Here is a 25,405-nt window from a genome sequence, read left to right as displayed (position 1 = left end):
GGCCATGATAATACACCGCATTCCAAAGTTTGTCAATCACATGACCCCAATGTTTATTTTATTGCTCTCTGTTTGTCAGACTGCTAATTTACAGAACACTACTTCTTACTTCACTCTGGATTTTAGACCAGCATATACAAATATGTGTGTATATACATACACATATATATATATATATATATATATATATATATATATATATATATTTATATATACTACGCATAGGTGTGGCTGTGTGGTAAGAAGTTTGCATCCCAACCACATGGTTCCAAGTTCAGTTCCACCACATGACACTTTGGACAAATGTCTTTTACTATGGCCTCGGGCTGATCAGAGCCTTGTGAGTGGTTTTGGTAGACGGAAATTGAAAGCAGCCCATTGTGTGTGTGTGTATAAAAATATATATATATGTAGTTAAAGTAGAAGACACTTGCCCAAGGTGCCATGCAGTGGGACTGAACCCAGTACCGTGTGGTTGGGAGGGCAAGCTCCTTACCACACAGCCATGCCTACGCCTGCATATGTATTCTTAATATCTGTATACATGTAGGTGTGCATAAATTCTTGACGGCTTAATTAGGATCGCGTGTAGTAGAGTACAGTAGTTGTTTCCCTCATTGAGTCTGATTTTCATGGGAAACATGCCGATAGTATGTCTGTGTGTAGGAGTGGCTGTGTGGTAAGTAGCTTGCTTACCAACCACATGGTTCCGGGTTCAGTCCCACTGCGTGGCATCTTGGGCAAGTGTCTTCTGCTATAGCCTCAGGCCGACCAAAGCCTTGTGAGTGGATTTGGTAGACGGAAACTGAAAGAAGCCCGTCGTATATATGTATATATATATGTGTGTGTGTTTGTGTTTGTCCCGCTAGCATTGCTTAACAACCAATGCTGGTGTGTTTATGTCCCCGTCACTTAGCGGTTCGGCAAAAAGAGACCGATAGAATAGGTACTAGGCTTCTAAAGAATAAGTCCCGGGGTCGATTTGCTCGACTAAAGGCGGTGCTCTAGCATGGCCACAGTCAAATGACTGAAGCAAGTAAAAGAAAAGATAAAAGAAAAGATATATATATATTAAGGAAAACTGTAACTCATTATTCACTGTATAGGGTTAGTCACTCATTCCTGTGCCAAATTAAGAAACTATTCTTTTCCGCCCCCATCTATTTTTCCAGCTTGTCTTTGTCTTTTGTTACTGCTTTTCATATTGTTTGTGGGATTTTTTTTTCTTCTCTTCTTTTGTGTGTGTGTGTGAACGTGCAGGAACATTTGTTTTTGTTTGTTCCAAGCCTCCTTTCACATCTGACCTGTATTTCTCATGGTTCTCAGCAAGATCATGTTACAGGCAATGTGTGAATAATGTCAAGTCATTTATGTGCGTGTGTGCCATATATTTATGTATGTATGTATGTATGTATGTATTCACATCATCAGTTTTGTTTAAAGTCTGCTTATGTATATATTTATGGATGTGTGTGTATGTATAACGTGTGTGTGTGTGTAATATATATATATATATATATATATCTGCAATTGTATATATGTGTGTGTATATGTATATATGTATATACATATATATATATCTGTGTGTGTACATGTCTGTCTGTATTTATGTGTCTTTGTAATATGTATGTATATTTGTATGTGTGTGTATATATATTTATTTATTTATTTATTTATTTATTATGTTGCACTTCTTGGCCTGAACTGTGTTGTGTTTGTGTGGAAGAGAAACAGAAAAATTGATGTCCTGTTTGAAATATCACCATTATTATTTAATACCACCGTAAGTTTAGGTCAGAGATAGCTGGATATGTTCTTGCTGCTGTAAATATCTTAACTAACGTAGGTAGGTGGGTATTTTAGCTGAATAGTTTGTCTTACTGGAAGTCAATTACTTGTGTCAATTACTTATGTGGTACTCTGCCCTATGAGTGGGTAGATATGGTACCTTATCTATTCATCACTACATAAAGGTTGTTGTGAGTGGATGAGGAACTTGCCCTGTGAACCTTCTACTACTGACAGTGACTGGCTCCTCTGGTGGTATGATATAGCATTAAGGGGCTATATTATCTTGATTAATTAATCTCAAGTGTATCATTAAAAAAAAATGAGAACCCTCAAAAATAATTTTGAAATAAGTTAGTGCCATCTTATTTGTGGCTGATGAGGTCTCTAAGAAACGTAGGCATTAAAATAACTGAATTGTCAACAAAGATGGCTTTCGAAAATTAGGGCACAAGATAGTCCATGAAATCAATCAAGCCAATAACAAGGTATGTTACCACTATAAACCATGAATCCAAAAGACATGTTCAGCCTTTCAAGAAAGGACTCCTCAGAATGACAAGATATAATTGTTTGGAGAGGAGGGCAAAGCTCGTGATCCTTAACAGGGTCTCCGAGACTGGTGAGAGGGACAAAGGTGACCTCAAAAATATAACTTGGTCCAAACGCTTACTATAGACATTCAAGGTGCTGAGTGATTATGCTAAACCAGACGACAGTACACTACACTAAGATTTGAACTCAGAGTGCACAGAATCAGAACAAAGCATACAGTCAACAACTCTTGACAGGTCTTTTTTTTTTTTTTTTTTTTTTTTACCCTGAAAGGATGAAGTTGACCTTGGTGAAATTCGAACTCAGAGCAAAGAGATTCGAAGCAGATACTGTGAGGTTCTCTGGAATATTCTCCATAATGTATGCAGTACTTAATGGTGCTTATTTCTATATTTTGTGTGTGTATTTGGCCTTGGTGCAATGTACATAATGTGTACGGTGCCTAGAAATACCCTTTTTGGTATTTGGTGTGGATACTCTAAGGCGCAGGAGTGGCTGTGTGGTAAGTAGCTTGCTTATCAACCACATGGTCTCAGGTTGAGTCCCACTGCTTGGCACCTTGGGCAAGTGTCTTCTACTATAGCCTTGGGCCGATCAAAGCCTTGTGAGTGGATTTGGAAGACGGAAACTGAAAGAAGCCCATCGTATATATATATATATATGTATATATATATATATATATATATATATATATATATATATATATGTGTGTGTGTGTATATATATATATATGTGTGTGTGTGTGTCTGTCTGTGTTTGTCCCCCCAACATCGCTTGACAACCGATGCTGGTGTGTTTAGGTCACCGTAACTTAGCGGTTTGGCAAAAGAGACCGATAGAATAAGTACTAGGCTTACAAAGAATAAGTCCTGGGGTCGATTTGATTCAACTAAAGGCGGTGCTCCAGCATGGCCACAGTCAAATGACTGAAACAAGTAAAAGAGTGCTATTTTCTGAATATTGCATGTATTTTTGTTTATCTTGGAAATTTTAAATTTATTATTTTTGTAGTAGCCACAATGATCCAGGAGATCCAGTCTCGGCTGTCTCCACACGGTACTTCTCTCAATATTGTCGCATTTTTGCATGCCACAATATTCAATAACTATGTAAGAACCAATAAAGAAACCTCTATGTTGTCCCTTGACCAGCTGGAAATAGCAACCAAATCTACCCTAAATTACACTTAACATATTGAGATGTGTAGAACACGTTAGGTAATCTTTGTGTTATGAAATTTGGGAGTTGGGGGCTATTCTATTATATGAACCCCAATAATTGACTGGTACTTATTTTATTAACCCCAAAAAGATGAAATGTAAAGTCAACCTCAGCAGAATGGAACCATTACATAATATAGTCCTAGATAGTCTAGGATCAATAAAATAACTAAAATACCATTCAAGTTCCTAGTATTGATTAGACTGAAATGTTCCTTTCTTAAAAATGTCTCTTTGTGTCTATATTCCTGGGTCCAGAAATCCATATTAAGAACTTTGCTTTTATATTATGTTGCGCCACTTTTGGTCCTTGGACAAGTGTCTTCTACTGTAGCCTAAAGTTATCCCAAATATTTCGGTAACTGGAAACCATGCCCCATAGCCCTTTAAATGGATTATTCCTGTTCTTGGGTGGTAAGCAATCTATCCCTTATTTTAACACCACCACCACCACCACCTGCCTCTTGAGGGATTTTTAGCAGAATCTACTCTTTGTTTCATGAATTTAGGCCAAGACTCTGGTTTGGAAATTGCTTCTTCTGCTTTTCTTTCTCCTTTATTCCCGAAGGAGACCTTCGAAAAAGAAAAGAGGAAAAAAAAGCCACAAGTACTGTTCTCCATTCTCAAAGTCATTAAAATATATAAACTGCTGTACTATGATGTCTGGATTCATTTATATCACATCCCTAAGCAATAAACCTGTTAAATCTTACCCCTACATTCCACATGCCACATTCCACTGTACTTAGGTCTTTTTTTTTTTTATAAAATACGCATATTCTTTGTTGGAACATGTATAAAAGAAGTGAACATACCGTCTGAAATCCATAATTATACAACTTAATTTAGATATAAATCTCTTTTTCTCTCTCTCTCTCTCTCTCCGCCCCCCTTTTTTTTTTTTTTTTTTTTTTTTTTTTTTTTTTCAAATTTTCTTTATCTAATCATTTTTGCTTCACCTTACAGCTTCTAGTTGACATCTTATCAGATATATATACAGATACCCCACCACCACCGCCACTACCATTTCTTTCTTATTAGAGATAAAAAAAAATAAGTCCAAAATGTATTCAAAAGTTATGGAGGGCATTGCATAGTGTTCCTGTGTGAATTGGTTTATGAGTGAATGAGATTAATATTTTATGCAGCTAGAAGTACAACATAAAGTCGCTTTTTATCTTCTCTTCTCTATCTCTCTCTATCTCTCTCTCTCTCTCTCTCTCTCGCTCTCTCTCTCTCTCTCTCTCTCTCTCTCTCTCTCTCCAATTGTTAGCAGCGTCTGCTTAAAGATTGGATGATTTAACTGAAGAAATTGTATAACTCCACAGGTCACTTGTGAGTCAACTACCAAGTATGGGATCAAAATCATTTTAAACATGATCGACAACTAATAAGAAAATACTATACAATATATTCTCTCTCTCTCTCTCCATTTTAGATTGTGTGTGATATAAGAAAAATTTAGCTTCTATTTCTAGTAGGTAGATCAACTGTGTAGAGGTCCCCTCACTGTCATTTGCATTGTTTCAACTGCTGCTGTCACAGTAGCACACCATGGTTTCTCCCCACCACTTCCACCACCACCATCATTTATTTCTTTATGATTGAGGGACTTAAAATGGAATCTCTGCTAGAAACAGCAGCCTTATCTACCTCAAAACACACAGCTATCTTAAAAGGGGGCTAACATAGATTGAATTATGTGCTTCTGGTTCCACACTGCTTGGGGATAAAGAAAAAGGATGAAATGGTCATAGCTTTTTTAGAAATAATACATTTCTAAATCTCTCAGAGAGATTTATGAAGTAGTTGTATGCTGTCAACTTAATGTGATAGTCCCCTGAAGGGAATAATACTACTGTTGGTTAGACCTAGGAAGCTGCACCGCTTCCTGTTGGAAATGTGTCAAGGCCGACAGGAAGCGGTGCAGCTTCCTCGGTCTAACCAACAGTAGTAGTATTCCCTTCAGGGGACTATCACATTAAGTTGACAGCATACAACTACTTCATGGTCATAGCTTGATTGCCTTTGATCATTGGCCTTTTCATGCTAAACAGTAGCAACAATAACATTCACAGCCTAGTTCTTAGATAAACTTAGCCTTTCTGTAACTATATTACTAATTAATTACACTACCTTTCTCTGTTATCAATTAATTTTGAAGCTAATTGAGAATTTTGCTGACTTAGGAGGAGTCACGAACCAATGTCGGTGGGAGAGTACCTACCTGGCCACTCAACATATTAGAAATATAGCCAAATTCTTTCAAATTATGCCCCCTACCAAGCTGATGAGATATAGTTTGAGGAAGATTAAGGTGTTATTTCTTGCAAGTCTAATAAGTAAAAATATTGCCACCATTGATAAAAATAAGCTACATGTGATATGCAAGTTCAAATATCTGAGTGTTATCACAGACACAGGAGACTGGGGCCACAAAATAGGAGCATAACTCAGGAGCAACAAGATTGCCTTTAAAACCATTCAATACAATCTGGGAAGACGGAGCTCTTAAGAGTATTGAATTAAATCTTCTGAAGACACTAGTTTGGCTTGTTGCATTGTATAGATTTGAAAAGTGGACCTTAAAACAAAGGGCACTACCAATCTCAGAACATTTGAAAGGATATGCTACCAATGAGTTCTGGGGATCAACTGGATTGATCATCAGCAAATGAGTCAGTAACTGGAGGAAATGGGGGACAGAAAAGGGGTGGGGTTGTCAACGGTCAGGAAATGGAAGCTGCATTGTTTTGGGCTCGTCACCAAGGCCCAGAATCTCAGCACCCATTTCCTAAAAGGGAAAAGTCGGTGGGAAACGAGGAATGGAAAGACTTAGACACAGGCTTAGAATGGACCAGAAGAACTATAGCTGAATGATGCACATCCATGGCCAGAGCTGAGATTCAATGGAGATGGTGCATGCATCCATGGTCCCTGACCCTTCAGCATAGATGGGAATAGACACAACAATATGTGAGGATTGATTCAATTTGGTTCAATGTTCACTGCTTTACACAACAAATATATAGTCTATGGGCCAGTATGAAAACAATTGTGGTGGTGGTGGTTCACTAACCTTATATTCTTTCATGTTCCAACACAAAAAATGCCAACTTGTGGTCAAAGACATTCCAGTTGCAACCATTTTCTTCTCCCCCCCCCCCGCCTTACTGGTGTAATTTGAGGGAAATATGGCTACTATTTCTAGCCATTTGAGCAAACATGCAGAACCGCCATCTTTAAATGATTGTTGCTATTGTTTAACTCCAGTCCAGACCTAATTAAGAATATCTATGATCATAGATGTACCAACAAACCAGTCTTTTTTTTTTTTTTTTTTAGACATAGGCGCAGGAGTGGCTGTGTGGTAAGTAGCTTGCTTACCAACCACATGGTTCTGGGTTCAGTCCTACTGTGCGGCATTTTCGGCAAGTGTCTTCTACTATAGCCTCTGGCCGATCAAAGCCTTGTGAGTGGATTTGGTAGACAGGAACTGAAAGAAGCCCGTTGTATATATATATATATGTATGTTTGTTCCCCAACATCGCTTGACAACCGATGCTGGTGTGTATACTTTCCCGTAACTTAGCGGTTCAGCATAACAGACCGATAGAATAAGTACTAGGCTTACAAAGAATAAGTCCTGGGGGTTGATTTACTCGACTAAAGGCGGTGCTCCAGCATGGCCGCAGTCAAATGACTGAAACAAGTAAAAGAGTATAATGTATCTAAGACTACAGTATCCGAAGACTTTGTCTCTATTTTCCACATACTACATGAGAAAGATCTAGCTACCATTTCTAACATGTTGAGCAACTACATAAAGGACCTCTCAGTATGGTGATTAATAATAGTGATTCTTGTTAGTTGCTTTAGCACCATAGCGGTCCTGATCAAGCAGGCCCATGATGAAAGGATTTCCAGCTATGTCCATGCCACTTGTGAATGTGTGCCTGTGTGTAAAATCTCCGACTATAATACTGCAATGGGATCTTTCTGAATTGACGGGCACCACTTTTCATTTATGTTTTACCAGCAGTATAGCCCGGCTTTGCCCGGGATTAAGTTGGGATTGTTAAGCTAATCAAGTTCTTTATTTCAAACCAAACTAAGTAACATCGACGTCGAATTTGGGCAGAATCAGTGTTGCAACTGGAGCGCATGGGTTGGGAGTTTGATCGGCAGAGGTGATCAGGTTACACATGCTATCCCTTTGAAAACGCCACCGCCATCATCTAACCCCTCTTTGCTCATGGGTTAGGAACCCTTCCAGCAAGGAAAATAGAATGACCAAAAGGGCTCCCGATTCTCTGTGTCAGAAGCGGTTCTGTTCAGATCACAACGAAGTCTTAAGTATATATATATATAAAACAAATAATAAATGAGTATATGCATATATACGTACAGGTAATGTGTATACCTACGTCCATCTGTATATATAGGTGCATATCTGGGTACAAGACATTGCAAACAAAACGTAGACAAGAAAATAATAATAACCAGAGTACAGAAAACACACAAGCCACATAGAGAACATTTTCCTTCATCAGCTACCCCCATTTTAACACCAGCGTTTCGAAGAGTTGGGCAGGACGCATCGTTAAAATGGCTCTTCCCATGGACCGCAAGTTAAATTTGTATACACAAATTAAACCTGTGCCATGGAGGAATGTCGTGGCAGACAAAAAACAAGACAGAGAACACGGATGTTACGAAAGTAATACATTTTCGGTAAGAAAACAAGTGGTGCCCGTCAATTCAGAAAGATCCCTGCAATGTCCTGTATATCCTATTTTTAGGCTGCAGGATATGATTTGAGAGAGCTGGCTGCGATTTCTAGCATGTAGAACACTCCTTCTGTGTGGTTGTGGTGGTGGTGGCAGTGATTGTGGTAGCGGTGGTGGTAATAGTAGTAAAAGGTTGGTGAAAGTCTTCATGCTGAGCTCACTGAGAAATGTGTTAAGTAGTCCTTAGCAGTAAGTGCTTTGACGGCAACATATGTGGGAGGAGGGGTTGCTAGGACTTTTTTTTTGTTCTTATCATTACCACCACCACCACCACCACCACCACCACCACCACCGCCTCTACTTATGCAACTTGCATCATAGTTTTTTATAATAATGATGATGATGATGATGATAATAATAATAATGGTAAAAATCTCGCTATTCACATCCAGACAGCTGTCATATATAACTAACTGGTGGCAAGCACATGTAAAATGACCTGGTTTTGTGATTCGAAATCTCTATGAATGCTTGTGTGTATGATGGAAGGTAACAAAGTCTGTGTGTGCCTTACACAGATGTGTGGGAGATGTTTCATCATCTACACATCTGTCTACATATCAGCAAGATACTTGATGAAATCGCTCTCGCTTTGTGTGTGCGTATCCTTTTATTCTTTTCTGTCATTCGACTGCGGCCATGCTGGAGCACCGCCTTCAGTCGAACAAATCGACTCCAGGACTTATTCTTTGTAAGCCTAGTACTTTTTCTATCGGTCCTTTTTGCCGAACCGCTAAGACACTCCAATATCGGTTGTCAAGCGATGTTGGGGATACAAACAGACACACACACCAATATTGGTTGTCAAGCGATATTGGGGGTTACAAACACACACACACATATATGTGTGTATATATATACACACATATATGTGTGTGTGTGTATATATATATTTTTTCTATTTTTTTTTTCTTTTACTTGTTTCAGTCATTTGACTGCGGCCATGCTGGAGCACCGCCTTTTAGTCGAATCAAATCGACCCCAGGACTTATTCTTTGCAAGCCTAGTACTTATTCTATCGGTCTCCTTTTGCCGAACCGCCAAGTCACAGGGACCCAAGCACACCAGCATCGGTTGTCAAGCGATGGTGGGGGGACAAACACAGATACACAACATATGCACACACATACATATATATATATATATATATATATATATATATATATACGACGGGTTTCTTTCAGTTTCCGTCTACCAAATCCGCTCACAAGGCTTTGGTCGGCCTGAGGCCATAGTAGAAGACACTTGCCCAAGGCGCCACGCAGTGGGACCGAACCCAGAACCATGTGGTTGGTAAGCAAGCCACTTACCACATATGACGGGCTTCTTTCAGTTTCCATCTACCGCATCCACTCACAAGGCTATTGTCGGCCTGAGGCTAAAGTGGAAGACACTTGCCCAGGGTGCCATGCAGTGGGACTGAACCCGGAACCATGTGGTTGGTAAGCAACCTACTTACCAGCCAATATAAGGAGAGAGATTTTACCACATACCTCTTTATATATACACACTCACACATATATATGCTTTCATATTAGTTGGACCGGATCTATTTTAAAACGGGGGCCACATTTTTCATTAATGTTTTACGTAGTGTTTTTGGTACAGAAAGACTTTCAAACTTCGTATACTTATCTATTTTGTGTTATAGAACAGAAAAATATTTTTGTATTTGAATTTATTTCATGTAAAAAATTGTCTTATTTCGATAATTTCAACCAATCACTGACAAGTATTCAGTTGTTTATATTTACTCCTTTGGCTGATTAAGCTATGTAAAGCGTATTTAATCTCCATACCTTCGTTTTATTTGCTTTAACCCTAACCCTAACCCTACGGTTAGGGTTAATTGTTTCAGAATCGTTTGTTTATGTAGTCGGCACTTAATGTATATCGGCTGAATGGACGTCAGTGATTGGTTGAAATTACAGAAATACGACAACTTTAACATGGAATAACTTATCGATTTCTTTTTTTTTTAAGAAGACTAAGAGAAAAAGATGTTTTATATGACACATTCTACCAGTGTTCCAAGTTTCAAAGTGTTTCGTTAATGGAAAATGTGGCCCCCGTTTTAAAAAAGATCCAATGATTTTTATAAACGGGGGTCGGGTTATTGTTTCTTGGAGTATGATGTACAAAATCAAAATATCAAAACTGCTAGATAACTATAGGAGTTCCCAGGTTTCATTTGGTCTGAAGTGTATGCAGGTGGAGCTAAAGAATCTGTCTAATCTATCCTGCATCACCATTCAGAGGTACTGCCTTCGTGACAGGTAGCCTGAAACTCCGATTATCTCACTACACCAACGACCAAGTCTTGCTTCCTGCAGTTTTCCGTCTCTTGTTCAGCAAATTAAGATATGTTAAATTATTGCCAATGTAACCATTAACAGTAACAGAATAAAATAAAATTAGTGTCTTTGATTGTGTTCCATAGTTAAGTGTTTAACTTTTTAGCATTCAGATTACAATGTCAAATGTAATGCTTATTTATTCATATTGTGTGGAATTGATCATAGATTATCTCACAGCTTTGAAATTTTGATGACGTGATTGTATATTTTTAGAATGACACTGTAGGTTATGTGTGTCTAGTTTTGAACATAAAACAGGTAGGATATTTGATCTGGATATGGCCAGTTTAAATGCTTATGGGTTAATGTGTTTGTAATATACATTATTCTTCAACACCTTTGTAATTATATTTCTATTGAAATACACCTGCCTGTTTTTAATAGTCTTTGAAATAATGAAGAATTGATTAAGATAATTTTGCACTTATTACGCTGGTATTTTGTAACATTAATCAGCATGAAATTATGATAGCAGATTTTAACTTCGATCATTTTAAAAGAGGTTTGTTTGTATTATAGAACCAAGTGCGATCTCAGGTGGGTTGATATTAAAAGGGTTAACCAAATTTTCAGTAATTTCAATCATGAAGAATTATAGGTAGCTTCTTCAAGATATTGCCAGAACAGCTGTCTGGCTTCCATGCCAGTGGCACATAAATAGCACCATTTGAGCGTGATCGTTACCAGCGTTGCCTTACTGCCACTTGTGCCGGTGGCATGTGAAAAAACATTCAAGCGAGGTTGTTGCCAGTGCCGCTGGACTGGCTCCTGTGCAGGTGGCATGTAAAATACACTATTTTGAGCATGACTGTTGCCAGTACCTCCTGACTGGCCTTCGTGCCGGTGGCACGTAAAGCACCCACTACACTCTCAGATTGGTTGGCGTTAGGAAGGGCATCCAGCTGTAGAAACTCTGCCAGATCAGATTGGAGCCTGGTGCAGCCATCTGGTTCGCCAGTCCTCAGTCAAATCGTCCAACCCATGCTAGCATGGAAGGCGGACGTTAAATGATGAATGAAGTAGAAGAGGTGAGAAATGTATAAAAAAGGAATATAGTTTTCAAAGATGTTCTCTAAGACTGTACCTTCACTTCTGCCTGTTTAGAATAAAGTCAATTTCAAAAGAAATTATGTATTTCATTGTTTTCAAACGTCTTCCGACAGTCTTTATTGTTCCCAAAATAACCTTGGAGTTTCTACAAGTACTGCTATTAATAATGTATTAATTGTGTATTCAAATACTGCCAAGATCAAATTTGTTTATCGTCTTTTTCAAGGGTCAATAAATCTGTTATTCCTTCCCAAAAATCTGTGGATTTGGGCCAGAGGAAGAAATCAATAATTTATCTGTGTGTATCTGTCTTTCTTAAAAATATTTCTTTTTGGCATTTTCTTCCCAATTTCTGCTACAAGTTTCTAAATAAACTGTAGCAGAAGTTTCGTGTGGTGGGGTAATTATTTTCCTCCAGGTCAACTCTGATAGAGCAAGCCATTAGTCACATGCTTCTTTTCTTTACGGTATGATGTAATGTCAGTGAGATTAGGTTGCTATTTCTTGCAGGTTTAGATGCTGTGTAGTATGGGATCTCTTGTTGATTACTCATGATAAAATGTGAAATACATTTCTCCAGTTTATCAAATCAACGTGAGGAAGAGAATCCCACATATATATATATAACGATTATTTCAGATTATGAGATAAATTAGCGATAGTAGGAAGAGAAACCTCTGTCTGTCTGTCTATCTAGCTATGTGTGTGTGTGTGTGTGTGTGAACGCATAAATTCTAGATCATCAAATATTAGTGATAGGAAGAGAAAAATTTATAAATATAAACAGGTTTTCTGGGTTCTTTGTTGTTGTTGTTGTTTTTTTCTTAGCATGAGTCATAAGATTCCATTCATGCTGAGTTACCACCCTCAGTGTTGTGTTGTGTTACTTATATTTTTATATTTGAAGTGTGGTGGATTGGCACAAACATTAGAGTATCAGATAAAATACCTCACTATATTTCTTCTGACTCTTTGCATTCTGGTTTCAAATCGTACCAAGGTCAAATTTGACATACATTCCTTCCAGGGTTAATAAAATAATGTACCAGCTTACTACAAGAGTTAGTGGTATGAATAAGCCCATCGCAACCTTGTATCTAAATCAGTAACAATTCTTACTATTATTAAGGTGGTGAGCTGACAGAATCCTTTGCACATCAGACAAATGCTTGGTAACATTCTTTTTCTGGCGATTTACATTCTGAGTTCAAGCTTCACCAAAGTTGATTTTTGCCTTTCATCCTTTCAGAGGTTGATAAAATGTGTACCAGTCAAGTACTGTAGCTGATGTGATTTATTAGAAATTTCCTGAACCCTGTATTATTTTGAATTATGCTGCCTTTGTTTCAATTAATTTTAACCCTCTAGCATTCACATTATTCTATCAAAAGTAATGCTTATTTAATCATACTTTTTATAAATTAATCATGCATTATCTTGTAGCTTAGACATTTTGATGAGGTAACTGTTAATTTTTAGAATGATATTGTAGGTTTGGTGTGAGAGGCCAGATCTGGCCAGTTTGAACATAAAACAGTTGGAATGTTTTGGCTGGATGTGGCCAGTTTAAGTGTTAAAGGGTTAACCCCCTAATGAAGAATTTAGTAAAATAACTTTGGTATTATTAAGCTGGTAACATAAAATTAATACAAAATTCTGATGAACGGTTTCGATTTAGATCCCATTAAAGCAGAATGTTTGAATCATAAAACCAGGGGCTGGCACCAAAGGGGTTTTTGTTTTGTAATGCAATTGCTCGGATGGAAGATGGATTCTGGAGTGAAGGGTGAAGGGTGAAATTGTTGTGACATAATGGCAAATTGCATGTGATTGTGAACAGAATTGGTGGTACTGGTTGGTGATGGAAGTGAGAATTACATTGGTTACAGTCAAGAGAATGGTTATGTTACTTGCATATCCTCTCACTAACCAGATGTGAACCAAATATACATGTGTTTGCGTGTGTGTATATATGTATGCCTGTATGTATACATGTGCATTATGTATACAAGGCCAGTGTTTGTTATTGTTGGTGAGGTAAGTAGGAGGGTTGTATTACTGGTACAGTAGAATAGGTTTATTAAAAATAAGAGGAGGAGGAGTCAATGCGTTAAATGCACACACACACACACTTGTGTGTGTTGGGTGTTTGTATACATCAGCTGAGAGTGTGTATTGTAGACGAATATGTTTGTTTATTTTTTTCATTTTTATTTAATTAATTCCATTTCTTTTTGTCGATGTTATGAATTCCTTTTGTTGTCTTTGTTTCTGTGGCTGTGTTATGAAGTGTTGGGGGTGGGTGGGCGGGAGGGGGCGTCAGTGCAGCTGTTTACCACAGCAGTAAGTAAACAACCTCTCCTCCTACAATTATGTCTTTTTATAAAAAGTTACTGTACCTGCTTTGCCTCCATCTACCCTGTTATTGTTTAAAGTGTCACTGAGCTACAGCAGCTATTAATAACAATATTGATAGCTTAACTACTGTTACTATATATATATATATATATATATATATATATATATATATATATATATGTCGCCTGACTGGCCTTCGTGCCGGTGGCACGTAAAAGCACCCAGTACACTCTCGGAGTGGTTGGCATTAGGAAGGGCATCCAGATGTAGAAACTCTGCCAGATCAGATTGGAGCCTGGTGTAGCCATCTGGTTTCACCAGTCCTCAGTCAAATCGTCCAACCCATGCTAGCATGGAAAGCGGACGTTAAACGACAATGATGATGATGATATATATATATATATATATATATGAGAGGTGGGTGTAGATGTGGCTGTATGATAAGTTTAGTTTCCAACCACTTGGTTCTGGGTTCGGTCCAACTGCACAACACCTTGGGCAGGTGTCTTCTGCTGTAGCCCTGGGTCAATCAAAAGTCTGTGACTGGATTTGGTTGCAGAAACTAAAAGAAACCTGTCATGTGTGAGTGTGTTTGTTTTTGTCCCTGAAACTTAGTGGTTTGGCAAAAAAGAGGCTGGCAGAAAAAGTACCAGATTTAAAAAAGAAAAACAAAAAAAGGCCTATGTCTGATTTGTTCAACCAGGCCCTTCAAGGCTGTGCCACAGCATAGCTGCAAATCTAATGACTGACACAAGTAAAAGATATATATTGTATGTATATATATAGTGTACTGGCATTAGGAAGGGCATTGAACCACAGAAACCTTTCCAGAACGAACAGAACTTGGCATAGTCTACCAATTTTGGAATCTGCTGCTCTATGGATACAGTTAATTATCATCACCACCACCACCGCTATCATAATTTATCTTTTCCATGCTGGCATGGGTTGGAAGAGTCCTCTTACCACCAGCCACTTTACATCATGAAATGGCTGCAGTTTATCTTGCCATTTAAAACTCTCAAAAAATGGTATTTATAAAGAGTTTAATTCATTTTAACTTTAAATCATTTTGATTTGTTTTCAACTAAATTAATCGTTTTTCTTTCTTTTATTTTGTTGCAGGAAGCAGTCCCTCCAGTGAAAGTCAATCCAGTGTGCAGTCTGGGGCAATGGCCACATTTAATCATGCTGGAAAGAACAAATCAAGTACTGTCCACCATCGATCGCCCATTCGTCCATTTTTCTGCTGTGGCAGTGAACTGTCTCTCGTCAGTATCGCCGAGCTCCACGAGCGACAAGCTGCTACACTTTCGTTAACTTCAGGCTCCTCGCAGATAAGTAGTGAACCGATCTTGCTGAAGCAGCATGCCCTGTCTGACTCCCTACAGATTGAACAAACCAAAAAACACACAGATTGCCCCTCTTCGTGCCAACATTGCGGATACAAATCAAATGTCGGCATGGAAGCTGCTTCAGGCTCGTGTTCAGGATCGCCACCAAAAAACAAACACAAGAAACCTTGGTCAATCAAATTTCGAGACAAACAATCTAAGCAGTCCCGGTACATGGGTTACTCACAACCCTGTGTTGGAACTTCCAGATGTTCAAACTTTTCCAGTTGTGAACACCAGTTGCTACTGGCCACTTGTTCACAACGACCATCATCTTCCAACTTCTTGTTGACTCCATCTTGCCAAATCTCCACAAACAACGTCTTGCGTTTACCGAAGAGTCGCCATCATCGGAAACACCATTCAAAGAAGACTTTATTTAGTTCTGTTGACAAGCAGCACCATCGAATGTCAGCCAGGCAGTTTGCTGGATCTTTAAACAACATCAACAACACCTCGGGTTCGGTTGGCTGTTCCACTGATAACATCAATACAACTTGTCATCAACAACAGCAACAGCAACAGGAAGGTCAACAAGGTGGTTCCAGAGTTGCTGGAAACCACGTAGACAGAAATACATTTTGTGCATGCCGCAATTTTCGGTCTGTTTCCACATTGGCATCTAACGACCAACTCTGCTCGTCGTTCCAGCAGAGCTGTTCGCTACAGGCTAACCCTGGGAGTCACAGCCAGTTCTCTCTAGATTATTTCAACGACGACGACTTCAATGATGCACCCATTCAGGATTACCCACCGCACGAAGCCCCCAACAGCGACACCTATCAGCGTATTCACAGTCGGGTCGAATACACTCACTGTCTAGTGCCTGACCTGCAGCAGATTGCAAACTGCAGTTTTTACTGGGGGGTCATGGATCGGTACGAAGCAGAGAACCTGCTTGACAACAAAGCCGAAGGAACATTTCTGTTGCGAGACAGTGCGCAGGAGGACTTTCTTTTCTCTGTCAGTTTTCGACGTTACGGAAGGTCCCTTCACGCACGCATCGAGCAGTGCAACCACAAGTTCAGTTTCGACTGCCATGACCCGGGTGTCTTTGCAGCCAGTACCGTCTGCCGCCTGATCGAACATTACAAAGACCCCAGCTGTTGCATGTTCTTTGAACCAATGCTTACTCGACCCCTCACCAGGACTTATCCATTCTCCCTGCAGCATCTGTGCAGAGCTGCCATCTGTAGCTTTATCACTTACGACAAAGTGTCGGAGCTTCCCCTCCCACTAGCCCTAAAAGACTTCCTCAAGTATTATCATTACAAAATGAAGGTTACTGAAAAGCATTTCTAATAGACCAGACATTTTAAACAGACACAATCCCCCTGCCCCCCCCCTTTTTTTTTACATTATCATCATCATCATCATCGTCATTTAACATGTGTTTTCCATGCTGGATGGGTTGGATGGTTTGACTGAAAGCTGGGGAGCTGCACCAGGTTCCAATGTGATTAGAAATCGTGCCAAATCAGATTGGAACCTAGTCCAGCTCTCCACTTTACCAATTTTCAGTAAAACAGTCCAACCCATGCCAGAATGGAAAATGGACGTTAAATGACGATGATGAAGCAGAATTTAAAAAAAAAAAAAAAGAAAATGATAAAATAAAACTGTTGACAAGAATAATGACAATGGTGGCAATGATGATGATGATGCTTATTGTCATCATCATCACCATCAGTATAATGTTGGTTGGCATGTGTTCTTGCTCTCTTTCAGGTTTAAAAATAAATATATATTTTAAGGACACATTTAATATTGTTCATAATAATAATAACAAGAAAGGGCAAGTGTGGGTGTTCCCATTTTCTTTTCTCCATTTATTCATTCTGTCAAATTTTCATAGATGATGATGCACCAGAATTGGTTTGAACTAACTAACTTAGCGTTTGTTAAGTGATTTAAACTCTCTCTCTCTCCCTCTCTCTTTTAATTCTTAAATCTCTTTTTCTTTTGTTAGCCATGACTACACACATACACACAGTTTTTAGGCCACAAATATACCCCCTTCCCCCATTTGTTTATTTTACTTAACCCACCTCTTCTTTGTTCTATTAATATCAGATAAATGGTTTATAAGCCTTAAGATGAGAAGTAGCTCTCAATAAGAACTCACTTGAACTGTGAAACCCATCCTTTGCCAGCATAGAAAGCGGATGTAAAAAGATGATGGGCGTTGTATTCTCTCTTCCCCTTCTTCTTAGCTCTCATACATCCACTAACCCATATGTCGAGCTGCAAACACAAGTTAGAAAAATATGTTTGTTAACCCTTAAGCAGTCAGATTTTTCTGTTAAATATAAAGATTGTTCACATTATTTTGAAGTAATCATGCATTTGTCTCATAGCTTCAAGATTTCAATGATGTTATTGTATATTTTTACAGCAACATTCATTATAGGGAAGGTGTTAGTATCCAGATGTGGCTAGTCCAAGTATAAAACGGAATATTTAGGCCGGATATGGCTGGCTGGCTGGTTAAATGCTAAAAAGTTAAACCATTCATGGGGGAATGTATGGCAGAATTGGTAGAGCATCAGATGAAACATCTTGTGAGATAAGTACAGGAAGCTAATATAATCAGCTGTATGCTAGATCGCAATGCCCTAGCATGGCCACTGCCAATTATAAAACACCACACAAGAAAAGAATAAGACACACAATTGTAAAATGGATTAGGTAGTGTTTCATTGAGTTTTTGGACATCCCACTAAAGTTATTAGAATTATGATATATATATATATATATATATATAGAGATAGATAGGGTGATAAATTGAATATTAATTCAATTTAAAACGAAGTGGCCGAGCATAAAAAAAAAAAATCTGAAAATTCAGAAAGAATTGTACTACACGTATATATATATGTATGTATATATTGGACTCTGCACTGTAGGTCAACTATAGGTGGGCCATTGAGATGTTCTGTATGAGCTTTGGACCTTTTCAGATTTAAAGTATTTGGTGACCATTGAGTAATTGAGGTCTTTTGTGTCAGATTTGGTTTAATTTTTACTTACATAAGCATTTTCATTGGTGGAAAATAGAGGAATAGATGGAGAATATTTAGATATGGAAGATATATATGTGGACCCTGGATAGAAATACAGTCATGACCAAAAGTTTGGAACGTTTTTTTTTTTTTTTTAATTCAAGTTGTTATGCCCAAGTACAATTAAATTCAAATATAACTTTGGAGATTGAATATAAAAATTCTAATTTTCAGATCTATGTCCCAAAGTTTTGGCCATGACTACAAAATAGACCAAAAGTGGACCATTACCAAATAAGTTTCTGATCCTCGGCTCTACATACTGCCTATCTAAAGCTTTGTATTGAGCATTAATATTTTAGAACCGCAAAATAGTGAAGGTATGGGCCTTGTTAAGGCATTCAAGCCATGGATTCACATTGTACCTCTCTATTTCAGCTATATTGCGTACCAACCAGGTGCTGGTACAGCCCTCTCTCTGTTGAGATAGCTGAGATTTGATTTAATGAGCAACCAAAGCAATTAGCAAAAACATAGTGTATGTTATCAAGCCATACTATCTTACAAGTGATGACTAAGTAGAGTTTTTTTGTTTTTTTTTTCACTATAAAATAAACAAAAAAAACTGTATATAATATAATTACAAGAAAACAGCTGAAGATTCATTCGGTTACCTGTGCTTATTCCTTTTGTTCCAAATATGGTGTTTTGGATGACATCATTCTGAAAAAAAAAATGCATGTGGTGCAAAATTCTAAGTAATGGTAGTGAAAATTCTGGGGGTTTTTAATAAGTATATAAACGCTACTACATGAATTGAATATTATTTTGTAAGCCAAAATTATGTGTATATTATCATCATCTTCATCTATGCAAGCATAAAAAAAAAAACAGACATAAAACAATGGCGGGGATTTCTATCCAGCACAGTGAGTCGCAATATTTTGCAGTCCTTTGTCATTTTTATCTTCAGATCAGCCTTTACCATTCCTTCCCAGATCTTGCTTAGTCTGCTTCTTCTGCAGGGTCCTCCTATCACTTGGTCCATTCTGCTATTTACACTGGTGTCTGCAAGTCATCAGAGGGACATTCTATGCAGTCACTTAGTCTGCTAGTAATAGCAACCAAATCACACCCACAGTATCTTAAATGAAAGTGAACACATTGGTCAGTGTAGTTCCTAATATATTTACATGGTCAAAGACTTATCACCCCATGCCTGATACAGGTCTGAAATCACAACTGGTCAAGTTGACAAAAGTTTCAGGTTGGACAGACAGCTGGCCATTGTGACCCATAGCCTTGACCAGGGGTCAGAGAGAAGGATGACACTTTCATTGTTATTTCTAATCTCTCCTAAGGAAACGGTCTCCATGAGGGTGGAATGTCAGACTGATGACCAATCAAAGCCATTCTAGGAAATTCTCTTTCTGTTTTCTCCTTTGTCCTGCCAACCCCTTCCTCATCTGGCAAGTAGCAATGTTACATTTTTTTTTTTTTTGTGTGTGTGTGTGTCTTCTTCTAATTGATGATAATTGTTCCTCGAAAAGAAACAGTGTGGGGGAAGTAAAAGAAAGTAAGAAAGAAAAGCAATTGCTTCACATCCTGTGAGGGTTTCAGTTTTTAGAATGAGTTAATTTATATTTTATTGTACATACATTTGTGTCCTTGAGCAAGGCATTTCATTCCCCATTGCTCCAGTCCACTCAACTGAAAATGAGTGCAAGCACTAATGTGGTTGTAGCCGCCTTTCCATCCAGCTGTCAGACTCCTGGCATTTTAGGGGGTCAAGATTAGGGGTGCCAAGAACATGTCTATCTCACCCCCTAAAACAGTTTGTGAAAGCATGGTGTTTGCTGAGTCATATTGTGAGTGGGTTACGGTTTTTTTTTAACGTGTTTGAAGGTGATGGAGTAGTAGAAATTAAAAAGTCTATTAAATATTTAATTTTTTTTTTTCTTTCTACCTAGCTAGCTATTTCTATTTCTCTCCTTTTTTGTGTTCACATTTTCATCAGGGTTGACTGTACTTATCATACCTCCATTATTAATGAAGCGAGTGCTAACCAATTATACACAAAGGTTAAATGTATACTGGAGGGAAAGTCAAAAGCAGTGGACTAGCTACCAGTCCAGGGGCAGTTTTGTTTCATTCACCACTTCAAAAAGTAAGCACTAACTTCTGTGGGATTTTTTTTTTTTTTTTTTGTAATAAACGCACATGGACTTATCCCCACACACACACACATAAATATATTACATACATACATGTTTACAAAATTTGTGTGTGTATGTTATTGAGTGTTTCATTAACGCGATGAAATAATTATCAAGTATGTAAAAAAAAAAAGTAAATATATATACTTATATAAATTACCAGGGTGTAAAAAAAAAACTGAAAATTCCACTAAAAAAATAGTACAACGGTGACGAAAGCAACAATTTCTTTAAGAATTGGAAACTTATCTTATTGGAAGCAATTTGTAATATGACAAAGAGAAATAATTTATTGTTTGTTACACTATAATTTTTGTTGTGTTGACTTTATTTATTGTATTTTGTCTTGTTATTTATGTTTGTATATTCGATACATATAAATATCAACATATTCTCTTTTACTCGTTTGTCATTTGACTGCGGCCATGCTGGAGCAGCGCCTTTAGTCGAGCAAATCGACCCCGGGACTTATTCTTTATAAGCCTAGTACTTATTCTACCGGTCTCTATTGCCGAACTGCTAGGTGACGGGGGACATAAACACACCAGCAGCTGTTGTCAAGCAATGCTCGGGGGACAAACACACACATATACATATATACAACGAAAAGATGTTTTCTGAGATTAAACCTGGGTCCTACCTGGTCTAAAAGTGGTCAAAATATACTGAATGGCAGACAACTCAGTCAGGACTTCACCCTAAATAAGACGTGTGTGTTACTTTTTTTATTTGCTCCTTTCTTTGAAGGTAAGTTGTTTGACTACTAAACGTGTAGTCACAAGTTCAAACTGCACTAGAATCCTAGGAATCCAGTTCGGATCTGACGCAAGAGTAAAGTGCATACCTTCATGGTTAACTTCACCCTTTATCTTTCAGGGTTTCATGAAAAAGAGTACCGGCGTTGATTACATTCACAAAATATTTGTGCCTTTGCTAAAAAAATATGCGACAAGCTTGACCTGTTACCCAGTTTACCCATCCGGCCTTTTATAAACTCCATACTGTTGTATACTACTTTGACCCATAAGTTTTAGGCTCTTCCCACTTTCACCACCTTTGAGTCTTACAGACTCTGCTAAAAACCATAGACAGGTGGAAAGGCATCAGCTAGGTCTGTGAAAGAAAAAGTTGTGAACATACTACAAAACCAGTAAAGTTCTCACAAACTAGTGACGGACTTTTTAGTTCACAAAACTGCACAAATTCATGTACTATGAGAGGCAGAGCTGTCGCTAAGCCCTGCAGTTGAGGGGGCCCCATGGTAAGATATAAGTACGTACAAGAATTAAACTACGTTAACTGAAAATTTCAAGAAATAAAATGGTAATACATTGTACCTGCAAAAGTTCTTGTAAAAATATTACATTGTACCACGAACGTGTACCAGACTTTAAAGAGGGTGCATAGATAAAAAAAAATAACTAATAATAAACTCTTGGCACAATGTCAGTAGTTTTGGAGGGAGTGGAACTCGATTGCATTGTCCCCAGTGCTCGATCAAAATAACCACCCTGTTACAACGAAACATTTGTGAGAAATTAATATACAAGGAACATCCTTCATTCTAAAGAGAGTCAGGGAGAGGAATATAACTTTGTTCAATCAATCTTGACATCTCAGCAAGCATTGCAAGGAAATCTTTATCCTTCATTAGAACTAATTCTCAAGTGCTTAAATACCATAAGTTGTTTAATATACATAACGTTATGGTCAGTTATTCCTGTCTAGATAGCAATGCATGGTACAACAGAAAAGGTATACACTTGCACAACTACTATCCCAAACACCTTTTGGCAACTGCTGAAATCAATCCACCAGCTCACTGGTCGGGTTCTACCGTAGAAACACTGAGGCAGTGTTTATATGGTGACACTCATTTCATTTCAAGGAATTTCAGGGGAACCACAGTCAATGACCCTGTTTTATCTGGAACAGTGTGCAGTAGGCCTAACAGAGTAGCAATGAATTCGATCATTGTTACTAAGTCTCAGTGATAAAAAAAGGAAGTCTGCAAAACAACACCTGCACTGGTGAATGTACGCTTTCAAATGAGGCTATAACTAACTCAGACTTACAATCTCACAAGTCACTATGAACTTAGTCACGACTACAATTAACTGAGTAGTACTTAGCACAAACCACAATGAAGAGGTAGACGAAACAGGAACTCTACATGGATCATGCGTGAGGTCACTCACTCCCACTAGGCTGGCGTGACTGACAAGGAAATGTTGTCTTTATAGCCATGTTGCTTTCAGTTTATATTCAATAGGTTCATAGGAAAATGCTTCCAATTTCTAGGAGTGACATCACTGAACACAGTCATTTTTCCTCTCATCTATGTGTGTGTGTGCATTGTAAATTTATGTATGAAAACTATAGACAAAAAAAAAATAGATCAAGGTCTTAAAAATATATATTAACATCAAAGACTGCAGAAGGCCAGACTTGTTGAGCCAGAAGTCTCCATGCGGCCTTAAGGCCACAGGTTCCCTATCCCTGGTCTAGACAGATACTAGCTCTGATCATTAAGTATTCGGACTGTTGCCATAGTAACGAAGCTCAAGCATGCAGAGTGAAGCCGCTTGGCATAGATTGACATTGAACTCTGCTGTGCATGCGCACTAAATAATATATATATATATATATGTATATATACATATATATATGTACATACCTACATATATATGTATATATACATGCATATATGGGTACAGGACATAAAAAAAACGTTAAACACAATGAGAAACGAAAACATAAAAATGAAAAGATAGAAAACGAACTTTTTTTCGAACAACGAAAAAAACAAACAGAGAAACGGGACATGCAACATAAAGAGTATACCCCTTCGTCAGTTGTCCCTGTTCCATCTACTCCGCGTTTCGAAGGTAAGGACAATACGCACGCGACTTCGTTGAAACAGTCCTTTCCGCAAAGCAAATTAAATAAAATTTGGGATTTTTTGCGGAGGGTGAAAGTGTTAACAAGAACAGGACAGTGAGAAGAAGACAGTAAAAACAAACGGTGAGGGCTGTTGAGCCAAGACGATGGGAAAATTATTATATATATATATATAGAGAGAGAGAGAGAGAGAGAGATTTGGGTTAGGCATAACAATACTAATCAGTTGTTAGAACTCAATATACTTATGGGTGAGTATAGATTGTAATGTTAATTAATGGAAGACAAGAGTTAGCTTACAGACGTTTCTTCTATGAGAAGCAGTGCCCCAGCACACAGTTCAGAGTGCTCTGCTACCAATAGCAGAAACGTCTGTAAGCTAATGAAAGTGATTACGTAATCTATGCTCTCTTGTCATTTATACAAACGCACTCGCGAGCACATACTTGGATCAATTCTATAAATTCTAAAGTTACTCAATTGTTAAAAGTTAAAATGGTTTGCACTCTAAAATTCTATGGCAATTATATTTATTTTAAATCTGCATACAAGATGAACAATTAAGTTGTATACAGAAAACAAACAATTACATAATTTTTGTTATATAACAGACTTCTGTCCCACGCTCTCCCACTCTCTCTCCTTCTCTATCTATCTATCTAGCTATCTGTCTCTATCATTGTATGTATCTCTTTCTCTCACTATCAATCTATTTCTTATTTCTCTCCTTTTGTCAATAATAATCTTTATTGTAAATAACAATAACGTAATTTTCTAACATAGGCCCATAGTTACATTTGGGAGTGAATGGAAGGGGTTGGTTAATAGCGTACATTCACTCCTGTTACTTGACTGGCCTTATAATTAGTACTAGCAGAAAGACCGCCCTCCTGACGGTTTTCTGCTAGTTGTTTAATAATATTTACACAACTCAGTCACAATTTGCGTAATTTTTCTGATACGTTGCTTCCAATTTACTTTCGAATCCTTTATTTATTTGTCTGATAACATTCACCTGTTCTGTAAATAGTTGCAAATTTTGGCAAAAGGCCAGCAATTTTTGAGGGAGGTGGTAGTCTACTACATCGACTCCAATGTTCAACTGATACTTATTTTAACGACCCCAAAAGGATGAAAGACAAAGTTGACCTCGGTGGAGTTCGAACTTAGAACGTAAAGGCAGATGAAATGCCGCTAAGCAATTTGCCCGGCGCGCTAGAGATTTTCTGCCAGCTCGCCGCCTCTTCAAAGTAAAACTCAAAGGAAGTTCAACCATTTTTTAATTATGGACCTCTTTGGTTTCTATTTTATTTGGTTTCTATTTTATTGGTTTCTATTTTCTATTTTAAAACCAGTCCCATCCCTCAAAATTATGGTCCTTGTGCCAAAACTAGAAGCAATTATTTAATGTAGTAACTTTGCGTGAAGGCGCATGGTTTGGTGGTTGGGGTATAATCGGGCCCCTAAAGTCTGCCCTTGTCTTAAGACGGCTTTGGTATTCCCTATTTTCACACCGCTCAGATGTGAAAATTGCGTGATATTTACTCTTTTACTCTTTTACTTGTTTCAGTCATTTGACTGCGGCCATGCTGGAGCATCGCCTTTAGTCGAGCAAATCGACCCCAGTACTTATTCTTTGTAAGCTTAGTACTTATTCTATCGGTCTCTTTTGCCGAACCGCTAAGTTACGGGAACGTGAACCCACCAGCATTGGTTGTCAAGCGATGCTGGGGGGACAAACACAGACACACAAACACCATATACACGACGGGCT

The 25,405-nt window shown here is 38.1% G+C and overlaps 1 protein-coding gene across 2 annotated transcripts in view; it reads left to right on the top strand.

Annotated features, from left to right (window-relative positions):
* LOC106867384 (uncharacterized) overlaps positions 1 to 17,270 on the top strand; it is a 58,022-nt gene extending 40,752 nt beyond the window's left edge. For both annotated transcript variants that reach the window (XM_014912241.3, XM_014912240.3), the window contains one exon: positions 15,244 to 17,270. In XM_014912241.3, the coding sequence (XP_014767727.1) occupies positions 15,244 to 16,814 (1,571 nt within the window). In that variant the 3' untranslated portion in view covers positions 16,815 to 17,270. The remainder of the gene's footprint in view (positions 1 to 15,243) is intronic.
* Positions 17,271 to 25,405: the final 8,135 nt, after the last annotated feature.

This window comes from Octopus bimaculoides, chromosome 11 (assembly GCF_046866305.1).
Source record: "Octopus bimaculoides isolate indiv1 chromosome 11, ASM4686630v1, whole genome shotgun sequence".
NCBI classification, from domain to species: domain Eukaryota; kingdom Metazoa; phylum Mollusca; class Cephalopoda; order Octopoda; family Octopodidae; genus Octopus; species Octopus bimaculoides.
The sequence above is the reverse complement of the archived record's forward strand: the minus strand, read 5'-3'. Positions and strand labels throughout refer to the sequence as shown.